At 43.6% G+C, this 16904-nt stretch overlaps 1 protein-coding gene across 1 annotated transcript in view; it reads right to left on the bottom strand.

The window, feature by feature from the left end:
- Positions 1-468: 468 nt before the first annotated feature.
- LOC106566048 (CTTNBP2 N-terminal-like protein) overlaps positions 469-16904 on the bottom strand; it is a 45644-nt gene continuing 29208 nt past the window's right edge. Inside the window, exons 3-5 of the mRNA XM_014133855.2 lie at positions 4849-5082; positions 4083-4190; positions 469-3992 (exon numbers count right to left, since the gene is read on the bottom strand). Coding sequence (XP_013989330.1) covers positions 2700-3992; positions 4083-4190; positions 4849-5082 — 1635 coding nt within the window. The 3' untranslated portion in view covers positions 469-2699. The remainder of the gene's footprint in view (positions 3993-4082; positions 4191-4848; positions 5083-16904) is intronic.

Here is a 16904-nt window from a genome sequence, read left to right as displayed (position 1 = left end):
CAGTTTGGAACTCGGTAGTGAGTGTTGCAACCGAGGACAGACGATTCTTACGCCTGTCAGCAACGGGTGTGGCTGAAATAGCCAAATCCACTAATTTGAAGGGGTGTCCACATACTTTTATATTTACAGTGTATATATCCACACTGAGGTTGGAATAATACTGTGCAATTGTGAAAATTCGGATAATGCCCTTTTAGTGTAAGAGCTGTTTTAGAAGACTGCCTGAAATGTCAGCTTGTTTTGCATGGGTTCGGTTTTGGACTGCCTGGCGACATCACCAGGCGGAATAATTAATAGACCAACAACAACGAGAGTTTGTCCTCTCTGCCAATAGCTAGTTTTCAGGTTACATGTCCCTCCCATTAGGCTAGTCCAATTAGGCCGCTCACTCAGACCACTCCCAGACAGTCCTTGTAAAATTATTGCTTGAGAAATAGCTTTTTGCTAAGAAGCAATTTTTTGTTTCTCTTTGAACATTTTAATTGAAAACAATCACAGTAAGGTACTTAAATGTCACCCAGTAATTCATTGATATTGAGATAAAAATGTCTGCATTGGACCTTTAAGATCATATTCAATGAAATGAACAGCAAATGCAAGCAGAAATCATTAAGTGACGATAATACAATATATTACATTTTTATGATGTATAATACTTTGATATTTTCCTCCACAACTACCCCCTCATCATTGCTAGAATAGCTATGGGGTAAATAACACACATTATAGTACAGTAAATTCTATGTAATACTATAACTATAATATAATACTTGATTGTCTTACTAAACCATGCAGCAGTGCTGATTACCAGTCCTGACAGTCAAGTGATATACTAAGGTAACATTTAATGCTGATGTACCATATAAAAACCAAATTAACCATTGGTATGAGAGAATATATATATATATATATATTTTATAGTAATAACTATACACATAATACATTATATTAATAATAATACTGTATACATTATACATATTGTCAACTGATCAAGACTTGAAGATACAGAATGTTGAAATCATGTGCCACGTTAGGAAATATAACGTGTTTATAAGCCGCCCAGTTTCATTGTTAAACTCTGAAGTTCAGGATAAACTCTCTTATTTGATTCAGTATTTCCAGAACAACAAAGTACGCTAAATCCAAATCCTGATTTAGAGATATGCATATTAACTAACTCAATTTCAGATGCTTTATTATAAGCAGTGTTGGACTCAATTCAGAATGTAATTGAGAATGTCTCATAAATTCCAATACAATTACTGAATTTGAATTGAAGTAGTAAACAGGATACAGAATTTCAATTTTAATTTGAATGAAAGGAAATAGAATTGAATTCAGGGAAATTCAATGCAATTCAAATGCCTATTCTATATTGGGTGTAGTCTATACAAATATACTGTACATCTTGTACATTAAACATGCCATTATATACATGAATATAAAATATTATTGAAACAATGGATTTTCAGGACAAATTGTATTTCATTAATCACTTAAATGTTGTTAAGTATTGAGAAAATACATTTCCCAGAATGCATTAGTTTATCCATCAAGTTGACCCTGAGGCCTTCAAAAAGAAGCCAAACAAATGAAATGCTTGGTGTAAATATAATTGGCTATTCTAAGCACAGAGGTGAAGAAGGTATATGAACACTGTTTCCAGAGAAAAGTGATATATTATTTGGTATCTGGAAATGTGACCTGTCAGATTCAATGAAACTTTCATGTTCTATGACTGAGTGGAATTTCTTTTAATTGTACTGAATTAAATTCCACTTCCTGTCACTCCCTTAAATTCTACATCTTATGGGGTATGGCCAATTAAATTTCAATTTCAACTCATGAGTTGAATGGGAGTCAATTCCAACATTCTGAATTAACCCCAACCCTGATTAGAAGTAGTGCAGAGAGAGGTTTGATTGTCCCATGACTGGACGCAGCAACTGACATGCATTTTGCCTGTTTTTCACCATTTTACTGAATAAACTTATGCTATTATTATTATTATTATTTTATTTATTACGATTCAGAAAGCAAAAAATGGATACGTACAAATATATCTACAGTGAGTGTACAAAACATTAGGAACACCTGCTTGTTCCATGACATAGACTGACCAGGTGAATCCATGTTAAAGCTATGATCCCTTATTGATGTCACTTGTTAAATTCACTTTAATTAGTGTACATGAAGGGGAGGAGACAAGTTAAAGAAGGATGTTTTAGCCTTGAGACAATTGAGACATGGACAAGGTGAATGGGCAAGACAAAAGTTTTAAGTGCCTTTGAACGGGGTACAAGAACTGCAACACTGCTGGGTTTTTCACGCTCAAACGTTTCCCGTGTGTATCAAGAATGGTCCAAAAGACATCCAGCCAACTTGACACAACTGTGGGAAGCATTGGAGCCAACATGGCCAGCATCCCTGTGGAACGCTTTCGACACCTTGTAGAGTCCATGTCCCAACAAATTGAGGCGGTTCTGAGGGCTAAAAGGGGGTGCAACGCAATATTAGGAAGGTGTTCCTAATGTTTTGTCAACTCAGTGTATAGTGCTATAGAAGAATGAAATGGACCGCATGTAAAAAATTCCAATAAATACATTTAACTTGACAGTGTTTTGGAGCGTCTCTCTGCATACAAAGGTGTGAGCAGTATAAAAGAACACAGCGCTAGTAGCACCCAGTAGCAGGCTAGACTAGCTGGTGGAGGACACCACCATATCCAGCTCTTTAACATTCTCCTGGCTGCTGGTGAGGCCACAGCTTCCTGACAGCTCAGGGAAGTGGTTGGCTCTGGTACCAGGGATGGGCGACGCTGGAGACTGGGCCAGGCCAGGCTTCTTAGGGGGGATGGGGGGCGGGTTGCCCCTCTCTGCTCGGGGGATGGTAGGTGAGCGGACCCCCAGAGGCAGAGCAGCACCAGAGGCCCTGGGGATGACTGGGGAGGAGGGGGCCAGGGCCAGGTTACGGTAGTCAGTGCCAAAGGGAGAGCTGTTGGGTGGTGGAGGTTTGGCCCCCTGCTGGACTGTAAAGCGGGACAGGACCTGGGTGACGGTGCTGCGGGCCAGCTGCTTGGCCGGGCTGTGGACAGGGACAGAGACAGGCTCAGGGGATGGGCTGGGGGTTGGGGACAGGTCTCTGGGGGAGTGAGGCAGGCTACCACCCCCTCCTCCACCCTGCTGCTGCTGCTGCTGTTGCTGCTCTGGGTCAGTGTGGCCCTGAAACTTGTGGCGAGCAGCATGGAAGCGATGGTTGATGCCTACCTGGTAGGAGGACTGGTAGCTGGGGCTGGTGGCCAGCTGAGGAGAGGAGCAGGGGGAGGAGGTGACAGATGAGGGCCCCGTCCTGCAGGGGGATAGAATTTTGGTCAGGAGGGCAGGGGACCCCTGGACAGAGCTGCTGTTCTCACTGCAGTTGTCCTGGCCCAATCTGTCTGGAAGGGCTGGCACCTGCTCCTCCCTGGGGCAGTCATGGTGCCCGTTGACTTTAGGTTCCTCAGTCTCGTCCCGTTCTGCCTGGCTGGGGTGTGGAGGTGGTGGTGGTGACCCTCCACTGGTGTCCACAGGATATTCTCTCCTCTCCTCCTCAGCTCCGCTCTCTTCCTGCAGCTCTCTCTTCAGGGCCTCCACCTGCTCCTGCAGCTGGCAGCACTGGGCCTCCTCTTTCTTGAGCCGGGAGCGGAGCTGCTCCCTCTCCGTATCGAACTCAGCCAGCTGCTCCTCCACCCTGGCCTCCATCTGCAGGGCCCTCCTCCTCTCCTCCTGCAGCTCAGCCCTCAGGGCAAGGACTTCCCCCTGCTCCTTCTCCAGCCTACGGCCTGCCTCAGCCAGGCGGTGGCCCTCCTCCAGTGCCCGCTGGCTGGCCCACTTGCACTCCTTGGCCAGGGCAGAGGAGAGCTGCTTGTGCTGCACCCGCTCCTCCTCCAGCTGCTCCAGGACCTTCTTCTGTTCCTTCTCCAGACGACACAACTGGCCTCGCTCAAACTCCAGCTAAAGGCACAGAATAGAATAGGTTACAACGGATAAAAACTAAATAGCCCATAGCAGTTACCATCACTCAGATATTGATGTTAACTCTACCTGTTGCAACAGGCGTTCCCTCTCCTTTTCCAGGATGCAAGTGACATCATCGCCCTCGGCTGTGTCCTCTGCATGCCTTCTCCTCTCTTCCTCAAGATCTGCAATGGCCTGACACAACCCCAGGGGGGAGACAGAGACACAGAAATGATCAGCGCTCAGGGTAGGATATTCTGCTCACTAAATACTTCCCTGAGTTAAGGTGGAAAATAACCCCTCCTGATTAGTTATGCTTTGGTAGCCAGCTAGTTTATCTTTAATCTAATCAAGAGTGGAGGGGTTGGCATCTAAACCCCAGTCTCATCCCCAGTCTCAACCCCAGTCCCAGCTGCAGCCCCAGCTCCAGTCCCAACCCCAGTCCCAGCTGCAGCCCCAGCTCCAGTCCCAACCCCAGTCCCTGCAGCCCCAGCTCCAGTCCCAACCCCAGTCCCAGCTGCAGCCCCAGCCCCAGCTCCAGTCCCAACCCCAGTCCCAGCTGCAGCTCCAGTCCCAACCCCAGTCCCAGCTCCAGTCCCAACCCCAGCCCCAGCTCCAGTCCCAACCCCAGCCCCAGCTCCAGTCCCAACCCCAGTCCCAACCCCAGCCCAAGCTCCAGTCCCAACCCCAGCCCCAGCTCCAGTCCCAACCCCAGCTCCAGCCCCAGCTCCAGTCCCAACCCCAGCTCCAGTCCCAACCCCAGCTCCAGCCCCAGCTCCAGTCCCAACCCCAGTCCCAGCCCCAGCTCCAGTCCCAGCCCCAGCTCCAGCCAATGCACCAGCGCCAGACCTACCTTCCTGTGCCTGCTCTCAGCTGCAGCTAGTTGGGCCAGCATCTTCTCCTGCATCTTCCTGCAGTGGGTGACCACCAGCTTGAGTACAGCCAGGGGGCTGGAGCATGCTGCAGCCTGGTGGAACCCAGAGCTCTGCCCTCCCAAGGCATCGCTGTCCCTCTGCAGAGCCAGGAACGGGTCGCTCAGGTTGTACTTCCCATACCGCTCTTCCACGTAGGTGTCTCTGTGCTGGGCCTGAGGAAGCAGAGGAGGGTTGAGAGACACTGGTGTAGACTGTATGTTTGTCAACATGGGCTATATGGTGTAGACTGTATGTTAGTCAACATGGGCTATATGGTGTAGACTGTATGTTAGTCAACATGGGCTATATGGTGTAAACTGTATGTGTGTCAACATGGGCTATATGGTGTAGACTGTATGTGTGTCAACATGGGCTATATGGTGTAGACTGTATGTGTGTCAACATGGGCTATATGGTGTAGACTGTATGTTAGTCAACATGGGCTATATGGTGTAGACTGTATGTTAGTCAACATGCGCTATATGGTGTAGACTGTATGTGTCAACATGGGCTATATGGTGTAGACTGTATGTTAGTCAACATGGGCTATATGGTGTAGACTGTATGTGTGTCAACATGGGCTATATGGTGCAGACTGTATGTGTCAACATGGGCTATATGGTGTAGACTGTATGTGTCAACATGGGCTATATGGTGTAGACTGTGTGTCAACATGGGCTATATGGGGTAGACTGTATGTGTCAACATGGGCTATATGGTGTAGACTGTATGTTAGTCAACATGGGCTATATGGTGTAGACTGTATGTTAGTCAACATGGGCTATATGGTGTAGACTGTATGTGTGTCAACATGGGCTATATGGTGTAGACTGTATGTTAGTCAACATGGGCTATATGGTGTAGACTGTATGTGTCAACATGGGCTATGTGGTGTAGACTGTTTGTGTGTCAACATGGGCTATATGGTGTAGACTGTTTGTGTGTCAACATGGGCTATATGGTGTAGACTATGTTAGTCAACATGGGCTATGTGGTGTAGACTGTATATGTCAACATGGGCTATATGATGTAGACTGTTTGTGTGTCAACATGGGCTATATGGTGTAGACTGTATGTTAGTCAACATGGGCTATATGGTGTAGACTGTATGTTAGTCAACATGGGCTATATGGTGTAGACTGTATGTTAGTCAACATGGGCTATATGGTGTAGACTGTATGTGTGTCAACATGGGCTATGTGGTGTAGACTGTATGTGTGTCAACATGGGCTATATGGTGTAGACTGTATGTGTGTCAACATGGGCTATATGGTGTAGACTGTATGTTAGTCAACATGGGCCATATGATGTAGACTGTATGTTAGTCAACATGGGCTATATGGTGTAGACTGTATGTTAGTCAACATGGGCTATATGGTGTAGACTGTATGTTAGTCAACATGGGCTATATGGTGTAGACTGTATGTTAGTCAACATGGGCTATATGGTGTAGACTGTATGTTAGTCAACATGGGCTATATGGTGTAGACTGTATGTTAGTCAACATGGGCTATATGGTGTAGACTGTATGTTAGTCAACATGGGCTATATGGTGTAGACTGTAAGTGTGTCAACATGGGCTATATGGTGTAGACTGTATGTTAGTCAACATGGGCTATATGGTGTAGACTGTATGTGTGTCAACATGGGCTATATGGTGTAGACTGTATGTTAGTCAACATGGGCTATGTGGTGTAGACTGTATGTTAGTCAACATGGGCTATGTGGTGTAGACTGTATGTGTCAACATGGGCTATGTGGTGTAGACTGTTTGTGTGTCAACATGGGCTATATGGTGTAGACTGTATGTTAGTCAACATGGGCTATATGGTGTAGACTGTATGTTAGTCAACATGGGCTATATGGTGTAGACTGTATGTTAGTCAACATGGGCTATATGGTGTAGACTGTATGTGTGTCAACATGGGCTATGTGGTGTAGACTGTATGTGTGTCAACATGGGCTATATGGTGTAGACTGTATGTGTGTCAACATGGGCTATATGGTGTAGACTGTATGTTAGTCAACATGGGCTATATGATGTAGACTGTATGTGTCAACATGGGCTATATGGTGTAGACTGTATGTTAGTCAACATGGGCTATATGGTGTAGACTGTATGTTAGTCAACATGGGCTATATGGTGTAGACTGTATGTTAGTCAACATGCGCTATATGGTGTAGACTGTATGTGTCAACATGGGCTATATGGTGTAGACTGTATGTTAGTCAACATGGGCTATATGGTGTAGACTGTATGTTAGTCAACATGGGCTATATGGTGTAGACTGTAAGTGTGTCAACATGGGCTATATGGTGTAGACTGTATGTTAGTCAACATGGGCTATATGGTGTAGACTGTATGTGTGTCAACATGGGCTATATGGTGTAGACTGTATGTTAGTCAACATGGGCTATGTGGTGTAGACTGTATGTTAGTCAACATGGGCTATGTGGTGTAGACTGTATGTTAGTCAACATGGGCTATGTGGTGTAGACTGTTTGTGTGTCACCATGGGCTATGTGGTGTAGACTGTTTGTGAGTCAACATGGGCTATATGGTGTAGACTGTATGTTAGTCAACATGCGCTATATGGTGTAGACTGTATGTTAGTCAACATGGGCTATATGGTGTAGACTGTATGTTAGTCAACATGGGCTATATGGTGTAGACTGTATGTTAGTCAACATGGGCTATATGGTGTAGACTAAGTGTGTCAACATGGGCTATATGGTGTAGACTGTATGTTAGTCAACATGGGCTATATGGTGTAGACTGTATGTGTGTCAACATGGGCTATATGGTGTAGACTGTATGTGTGTCAACATGGGCTATATGGTGTAGACTGTATGTTAGTCAACATGGGCTATGTGGTGTAGACTGTATGTTAGTCAACATGGGCTATGTGGTGTAGACTGTATGTGTCAACATGGGCTATGTGGTGTAGACTGTTTGTGTGTCAACATGGGCTATATGGTGTAGACTGTATGTTAGTCAACATGGGCTATATGGTGTAGACTGTATGTTAGTCAACATGGGCTATATGGTGTAGACTGTATGTTAGTCAACATGGGCTATATGGTGTAGACTGTATGTGTGTCAACATGGGCTATGTGGTGTAGACTGTATGTGTGTCAACATGGGCTATATGGTGTAGACTGTATGTGTGTCAACATGGGCTATATGGTGTAGACTGTATGTTAGTCAACATGGGCTATGTGATGTAGACTGTATGTGTCAACATGGGCTATATGATGTAGACTGTATGTGTCAACATGGGCTATATGGTGTAGACTGTATGTTAGTCAACATGGGCTATATGATGTAGACTGTATGTGTCAACATGGGCTATATGGTGTAGACTGTATGTTAGTCAACATGGGCTATATGGTGTAGACTGTATGTTAGTCAACATGGGCTATATGGTGTAGACTGTATGTTAGTCAACATGCGCTATATGGTGTAGACTGTATGTGTCAACATGGGCTATATGGTGTAGACTGTATGTTAGTCAACATGGGCTGTATGGTGTAGACTGTATGTTAGTCAACATGGGCTATATGGTGTAGACTGTAAGTGTGTCAACATGGGCTATATGGTGTAGACTGTATGTTAGTCAACATGGGCTATGTGGTGTAGACTGTATGTGTCAACATGGGCTATGTGGTGTAGACTGTTTGTGTGTCACCATGGGCTATATGGTGTAGACTGTATGTTAGTCAACATGGGCTATATGGTGTAGACTGTATGTGTGTCAACATGGGCTATATGGTGTAGACCGTATGTGTCAACATGGGCTATGTGGTGTAGACTGTTTGTGTGTCAACATGGGCTATATGGTGTAGACTGTTTGTGTGTCAACATGGGCTATATGGTGTAGACTGTATGTTAGTCAACATGGGCTATATGGTGTAGACTGTATGTTAGTCAACATGGGCTATATGGTGTAGACTGTTTGTGTGTCAACATGGGCTATATGGTGTAGACTGTTTGTGAGTCAACATGGGCTATATGGTGTAGACTGTATGTAGTCAACATGGGCTATATGGTGTAGACTGTATGTTAGTCAACATGGGCTATATGGTGTAGACTGTATGTTAGTCAACATGGGCTATATGGTGTAGACTGTATGTTAGTCAACATGGGCTATATGGTGTAGACTGTTTGTTAGTCAACATGGGCTATATGGTGTAGACTGTTTGTTAGTCAACATGGGCTATATGGTGTAGACTGTATGTGTCAACATGGGCTATATGGTGTAGACTGTAGTGTGTCAACATGGGCTATATGGTGTAGACTGTATGTGTGTCAACATGGGCTATATGGTGTAGACTGTATGTTAGTCAACATGGGCTATATGGTGTAGACTGTATGTGTGTCAACATGGGCTATATGGTGTAGACTGTATGTTAGTCAACATGGGCTATGTGGTGTAGACTGTATGTTAGTCAACATGGGCTATGTGGTGTAGACTGTATGTTAGTCAACATGGGCTATGTGGTGTAGACTGTATGTTAGTCAACATGGGCTATGTGGTGTAGACTGTATGTTAGTCAACATGGGCTATCTGGTGTAGACTGTATGTGTGTCAACATGGGCTATATGGTGTAGACTGTATGTTAGTCAACATGGGCTATATGGTGTAGACTGTATGTTAGTCAACATGCCCTATATGGTGTAGACTGTATGTTAGTCAACATGGGCTATATGGTGTAGACTGTATGTTAGTCAACATGGGCTATATGGTGTAGACTGTATGTTAGTCAACATGGGCTATATGGTGTAGACTGTATGTTGTCAACATGGGCTATATGGTGTAGACTGTATGTGTGTCAACATGGGCTATATGGTGTAGACTGTTTGTGTGTCAACATGGGCTATATGGTGTAGACTGTATGTTAGTCAACATGGGCTATATGGTGTAGACTGTATGTTAGTCAACATGGGCTATATGGTGTAGACTGTATGTTAGTCAACATGGGCTATATGGTGTAGACTGTATGTGTGTCAACATGGGCTATGTGGTGTAGACTGTATGTGTGTCAACATGGGCTATATGGTGTAGACTGTATGTGTGTCAACATGGGCTATATGGTGTAGACTGTATGTTAGTCAACATGGGCTATATGGTGTAGACTGTATGTGTGTCAACATGGGCTATATGGTGTAGACTGTATGTTAGTTCAACATGGGCTATATGGTGTAGACTGTATGTTAGTCAACATGGGCTATATGGTGTAGACTGTATGTTAGTCAACATGGGCTATATGGTGTAGACTGTATGTTAGTCAACATGGGCTATATGGTGTAGACTGTATGTTAGTCAACATGGGCTATATGGTGTAGACTGTATGTGTCAACATGGGCTATATGGTGTAGACTGTATGTGTCAACATGGGCTATATGGTGTAGACTGTTTGTTAGTCAACATGGGCTATATGGTGTAGACTGTTTGTGTGTCAACATGGGCTATATGGTGTAGACTGTATGTTTGTCAACATGGGCTATATGGTGTAGACTGTATGTGTGTCAACATGGGCTATATGGTGTAGACTGTTTGTTAGTCAACATGGGCTATGTGGTGTAGACTGTATGTTAGTCAACATGGGCTATGTGGTGTAGACTGTATGTGTCAACATGGGCTATGTGGTGTAGACTGTTTGTGTGTCAACATGGGCTATATGGTGTAGACTGTATGTTAGTCAACATGGGCTATATGGTGTAGACTGTATGTGTGTCAACATGGGCTATATGGTGTAGACCGTATGTGTTCAACATGGGCTATGTGGTGTAGACTGTTTGTGTGTCAACATGGGCTATATGGTGTAGACCGTATGTGTCAACATGGGCTATGTGGTGTAGACTGTTTGTGTGTCAACATGGGCTATATGGTGTAGACTGTATGTTAGTCAACATGGGCTATATGGTGTAGACTGTATGTTAGTCAACATGGGCTATATGGTGTAGACTGTATGTTTGTCAACATGGGCTATATGGTGTAGACTGTATGTGTGTCAACATGGGCTATATGGTGTAGACTGTATGTTAGTCAACATGGGCTATATGGTGAAGACTGTATGGTAGTCAACCTTGGCTATATGGTGTAGACTGTATGTGTCAACATGGGCTATATGGTGTAGACTGTAAGTGTGTCAACATGGGCTATATGGTGTAGACTGTATGTTGTCAACATGGGCTATATGGTGTAGACTGTATGTTAGTCAACATGGGCTATATGGTGTAGACTGTATGTGTGTCAACATGGGCTATATGGTGTAGATTGTATGTGTGTCAACATGGGCTATATGGTGTAGACTGTATGTGTGTCAACATGGGCTATATGGTGTAGACTGTATGTGTGTCAACATGGGCTATATGGTGTAGACTGTATGTTAGTCAACATGGCTACATGGTGTAGACTGTATGTGTGTCAACATGGGCTATATGGTGTAGACTGTATGTTAGTCAACATGGGCTATATGGTGTAGACTGTATGTTAGTCAACATGGGCTATATGGTGTAGACTGTATGTTTGTCAACATGGGCTATATGGTGTAGACTGTATGTGTGTCAACATGGGCTATATGGTGTAGACTGTATGTTTGTCAACATGGGCTATATGGTGAAGACTGTATGTGTGTCAACATGGGCTATATGGTGTAGACTGTATGTGTGTCAACATGGGCTATATGGTGAAGACTGTATGTGTTCAACATGGGCTATATGGTGTAGACTGTATGTTAGTCAACATGGGCTATATGGTGTAGACTGTATGTTAGTCAACATGGGCTATATGGTGTAGACTGTATGTGTGTCAACATGGGCTATATGGTGTAGACTGTATGTGTGTCAACATGGGCTATATGGTGTAGACTGTATGTGTGTCAACATGGGCTATATGGTGTAGACTGTATGTGTGTCAACATGGGCTATATGGTGTAGACTGTATGTGTCAACATGGGCTATATGGTGTAGACTGTATGTTAGTCAACATGGGCTACATGGTGTAGACTGTATGTTAGTCAACATGGGCTATATGGTGTAGACTGTATGTTAGTCAACATGGGCTATATGGTGTAGACTGTATGTTAGTCAACATGGGCTATATGGTGTAGACTGTATGTTTGTCAACATGGGCTATATGGTGTAGACTGTATGTTAGTCAACATGGGCTATATGGTGTAGACCGTATGTTAGTCAACATGGGCTATATGGTGTAGACCGTATGTTAGTCAACATGGGCTATATGGTGTAGACCGTATGTGTGTCAACATGGGCTATATGGTGTAGACCGTATGTGTGTCAACATGGGCTATATGGTGTAGACTGTATGTGGCAACATGGGCTATATGGTGTAGACTGTATGTTAGTCAACATGGGCTATGTGGTGTAGACTGTATGTTAGTCAACATGGGCTATATGGTGTAGACTGTATGTGTGTCAACATGGGCTATATGGTGTAGACTGTATGTGTGTCAACATGGGCTATATGGTGTAGACTGTTTGTGTGTCAACATGGGCTATATGGTGTAGACTGTATGTTAGTCAACATGGGCTATATGGTGTAGACTGTATGTTAGTCAACATGGGCTATATGGTGTAGACTGTATGTTAGTCAACATGGGCTATATGGTGTAGACTGTATGTGTGTCAACATGGGCTATATGGTGTAGACTGTATGTGTGTCAACATGGGCTATATGGTGTAGACTGTATGTGTGTCAACATGGGCTATATGGTGTAGACTGTATGTTAGTCAACATGGGCTATATGGTGTAGACTGTATGTTAGTCAACATGGGCTATATGTTGTAGACTGTATGTTAGTCAACATGGGCTATGTGGTGTAGACTGTATGTTAGTCAACATGGGCTATGTGGTGTAGACTGTATGTGTCAACATGGGCTATGTGGTGTAGACTGTATGTGTCAACATGGGCTATGTGGTGTAGACTGTATGTGTCAACATGGGCTATGTGGTGTAGACTGTTTGTGTGTCAACATGGGCTATATGGTGTAGACTGTTTGTGTGTCAACATGGGCTATATGGTGTAGACTGTATGTGTGTCAACATGGGCTATATGGTGTAGACTGTATGTGTCAACATGGGCTATGTGGTGTAGACTGTTTGTGTGTCAACATGGGCTATATGGTGTAGACTGTTTGTGTGTCAACATGGGCTATATGGTGTAGACTGTATGTTAGTCAACATGGGCTATGTGGTGTAGACTGTATGTGTCAACATGGGCTATATGGTTTAGACTGTTTGTGTGTCAACATGGGCTATATGGTGTAGACTGTATGTTAGTCAACACGGGCTATATGGTGTAGACTGTATGTTAGTCAACACGGGCTATGTGGTGTAGACTGTTTGTGTGTCAACATGGGCTATGTGGTGTAGACCGTATGTTAGTCAACATGGGCTATATGGTGTAGACCGTATGTTAGTCAACATGGGCTATATGGTGTAGACCGTATGTTAGTCAACATGGGCTATATGGTGTAGACCGTATGTTAGTCAACATGGGCTATATGGTGTAGACTGTATGTGTGTCAACATGGGCTATATGGTGTAGACTGTATGTTAGTCAACATGGGCTATATGGTGAAGACTGTATGGTAGTCAACCTTGGCTATATGGTGTAGACTGTATGTGTCAACATGGGCTATATGGTGTAGACTGTAAGTGTGTCAACATGGGCTATATGGTGTAGACTGTATGTTAGTCAACATGGGCTATATGGTGTAGACTGTATGTTAGTCAACATGGGCTATATGGTGTAGACTGTATGTGTGTCAACATGGGCTATATGGTGTAGACTGTATGTGTGTCAACATGGGCTATATGGTGTAGACTGTATGTGTGTCAACATGGGCTATATGGTGTAGACTGTATGTGTGTCAACATGGGCTATATGGTGTAGACTGTATGTTAGTCAACATGGGCTATATGGTGAAGACTATGTTAGTCAACATGGGCTATATGGTGTAGACTGTATGTTAGTCAACATGGGCTATATGGTGTAGACTATATGTTAGTCAACATGGGCTATATGGTGTAGACTGTATGTTAGTCAACATGGGCTATATGGTGTAGACTGTATGTTAGTCAACATGGGCTATATGGTGTAGACTGTATGTTAGTCAACATGGGCTATATGGTGTAGACTGTATGTTAGTCAACATGGGCTATATGGTGTAGACTGTATGTTAGTCAACATGGGCTATATGGTGTAGACCGTATGTGTGTCAACATGGGCTATATGGTGTAGACTATGTTAGTCAACATGGGCTATATGGTGTAGACTGTATGTGTCAACATGGGCTATGTGGTGTAGACTGTTTGTGTGTCACCATGGGCTATATGGTGTAGACTGTATGTTAGTCAACATGGGCTATATGGTGTAGACTGTATGTGTGTCAACATGGGCTATATGGTGTAGACCGTATGTGTCAACATGGGCTATGTGGTGTAGACTGTTTGTGTGTCAACATGGGCTATATGGTGTAGACCGTATGTGTCAACATGGGCTATATGGTGTAGACCGTATGTGTCAACATGGGCTATGTGGTGTAGACTGTTTGTGTGTCAACATGGGCTATATGGTGTAGACTGTTTGTGTGTCAACATGGGCTATATGGTGTAGACTGTATGTTAGTCAACATGGGCTATATGGTGTAGACTGTATGTTAGTCAACATGGGCTATGTGGTGTAGACTGTATGTTAGTCAACATGGGCTATATGGTGTAGACTGTATGTGTCAACATGGGCTATATGGTGTAGACTGTTTGTTAGTCAACATGGGCTATATGGTGTAGACTGTATGGTGTCAACCTTGGCTATATGGTGTAGACTGTATGTGTCAACATGGGCTATATGGTGTAGACTGTATGTGTCAACATGGGCTATATGGTGTAGACTGTATGTTAGTCAACATGGGCTATATGGTGTAGACTGTATGTTAGTCAACATGGGCTATATGGTGTAGATTGTATGTGTGTCAACATGGGCTATGTGGTGTAGACTGTATGTGTGTCAACATGGGCTATATGGTGTAGACTGTTTGTGTGTCAACATGGGCTATATGGTGTAGACTGTATGTGTGTCAACATGGGCTATATGGTGTAGACTGTATGTTAGTCAACATGGGCTATATGGTGTAGACTGTATGTTAGTCAACATGGGCTATATGGTGTAGACTGTATGTTAGTCAACATGGGCTATATGGTGTAGACTGTATGTTAGTCAACATGGGCTATATGGTGTAGACTGTATGTTAGTCAACATGGGCTATATGGTGTAGACTGTATGTTAGTCAACATGGGCTATATGGTGTAGACTGTATGTTAGTCAACATGGGCTATATGGTGTAGACCGTATGTTAGTCAACATGGGCTATATGGTGTAGACTGTATGTGTGTCAACATGGGCTATATGGTGTAGACTGTATGTGTGTCAACATGGGCTATATGGTGTAGACTGTATGTGTGTCAACATGGGCTATATGGTGTAGACTGTATGTGTGTCAACATGGGCTATATGGTGTAGACTGTATGTTAGTCAACATGGCTACATGGTGTAGACTGTATGTGTGTCAACATGGGCTATATGGTGTAGACTGTATGTTAGTCAACATGGGCTATATGGTGTAGACTGTATGTTGTCAACATGGGCTATATGGTGTAGACTGTATGTGTGTCAACATGGGCTATATGGTGTAGACTGTATGTGTGTCAACATGGGCTATATGGTGTAGACTGTATGTTAGTCAACATGGGCTATATGGTGAAGACTGTATGGTAGTCAACCTTGGCTATATGGTGTAGACTGTATGTGTCAACATGGGCTATATGGTGTAGACTGTATGTGTCAACATGGGCTATATGGTGTAGACTGTATGTTAGTCAACATGGGCTATATGGTGTAGACTGTATGTTAGTCAACATGGGCTATATGGTGTAGACTGTATGTGTGTCAACATGGGCTATATGGTGTAGACTGTATGTGTGTCAACATGGGCTATATGGTGTAGACTGTATGTGTGTCAACATGGGCTATATGGTGTAGACTGTATGTGTGTCAACATGGGCTATATGGTGTAGACTGTATGTGTCAACATGGGCTATATGGTGTAGACTGTATGTTAGTCAACATGGGCTATATGGTGTAGACTGTATGTTAGTCAACATGGGCTATATGGTGTAGACTGTATGTTAGTCAACATGGGCTATATGGTGTAGACTGTATGTTAGTCAACATGGGCTATATGGTGTAGACTGTATGTTAGTCAACATGGGCTATATGGTGTAGACTGTATGTTAGTCAACATGGGCTATATGGTGTAGACTGTATGTTAGTCAACATGGGCTATATGGTGTAGACCGTATGTTAGTCAACATGGGCTATATGGTGTAGACCGTATGTGTGTCAACATGGGCTATATGGTGTAGACCGTATGTGTGTCAACATGGGCTATATGGTGTAGACTGTATGTGTCAACATGGGCTATATGGTGTAGACTGTATGTTAGTCAACATGGGCTATATGGTGTAGACTGTATGTTAGTCAACATGGGCTATATGGTGTAGACTGTATGTGAGTCAACATGGGCTATATGGTGTAGACTGTATGTGAGTCAACATGGGCTATATGGTGTAGACTGTTTGTGCGTCAACATGGGCTATACGGTGTAGACTGTATGTTAGTCAACATGGGCTATACGGTGTAGACTGTATGTTAGTCAACATGGGCTATATGGTGTAGACTGTATGTTAGTCAACATGGGCTATATGGTGTAGACTGTATGTGTGTCAACATGGGCTATATGGTGTAGACTGTAAGTGTGTCAAAATGGGCTATATGGTGTAGACTGTAAGTGTGTCAACATGGGCTATATGGTGTAGACTGTATGTTAGTCAACATGGGCTATATGTTGTAGACTGTATGTTAGTCAACATGGGCTATATGGTGTAGACTGTATGTTAGTCAACATGGG

The sequence above is a fragment of the Salmo salar genome, chromosome ssa12 (assembly GCF_905237065.1).
Source record: "Salmo salar chromosome ssa12, Ssal_v3.1, whole genome shotgun sequence".
Classification (NCBI taxonomy): Eukaryota; Metazoa; Chordata; class Actinopteri; order Salmoniformes; family Salmonidae; genus Salmo; species Salmo salar.
This window is presented reverse-complemented; position numbering and strand designations above follow the sequence as displayed.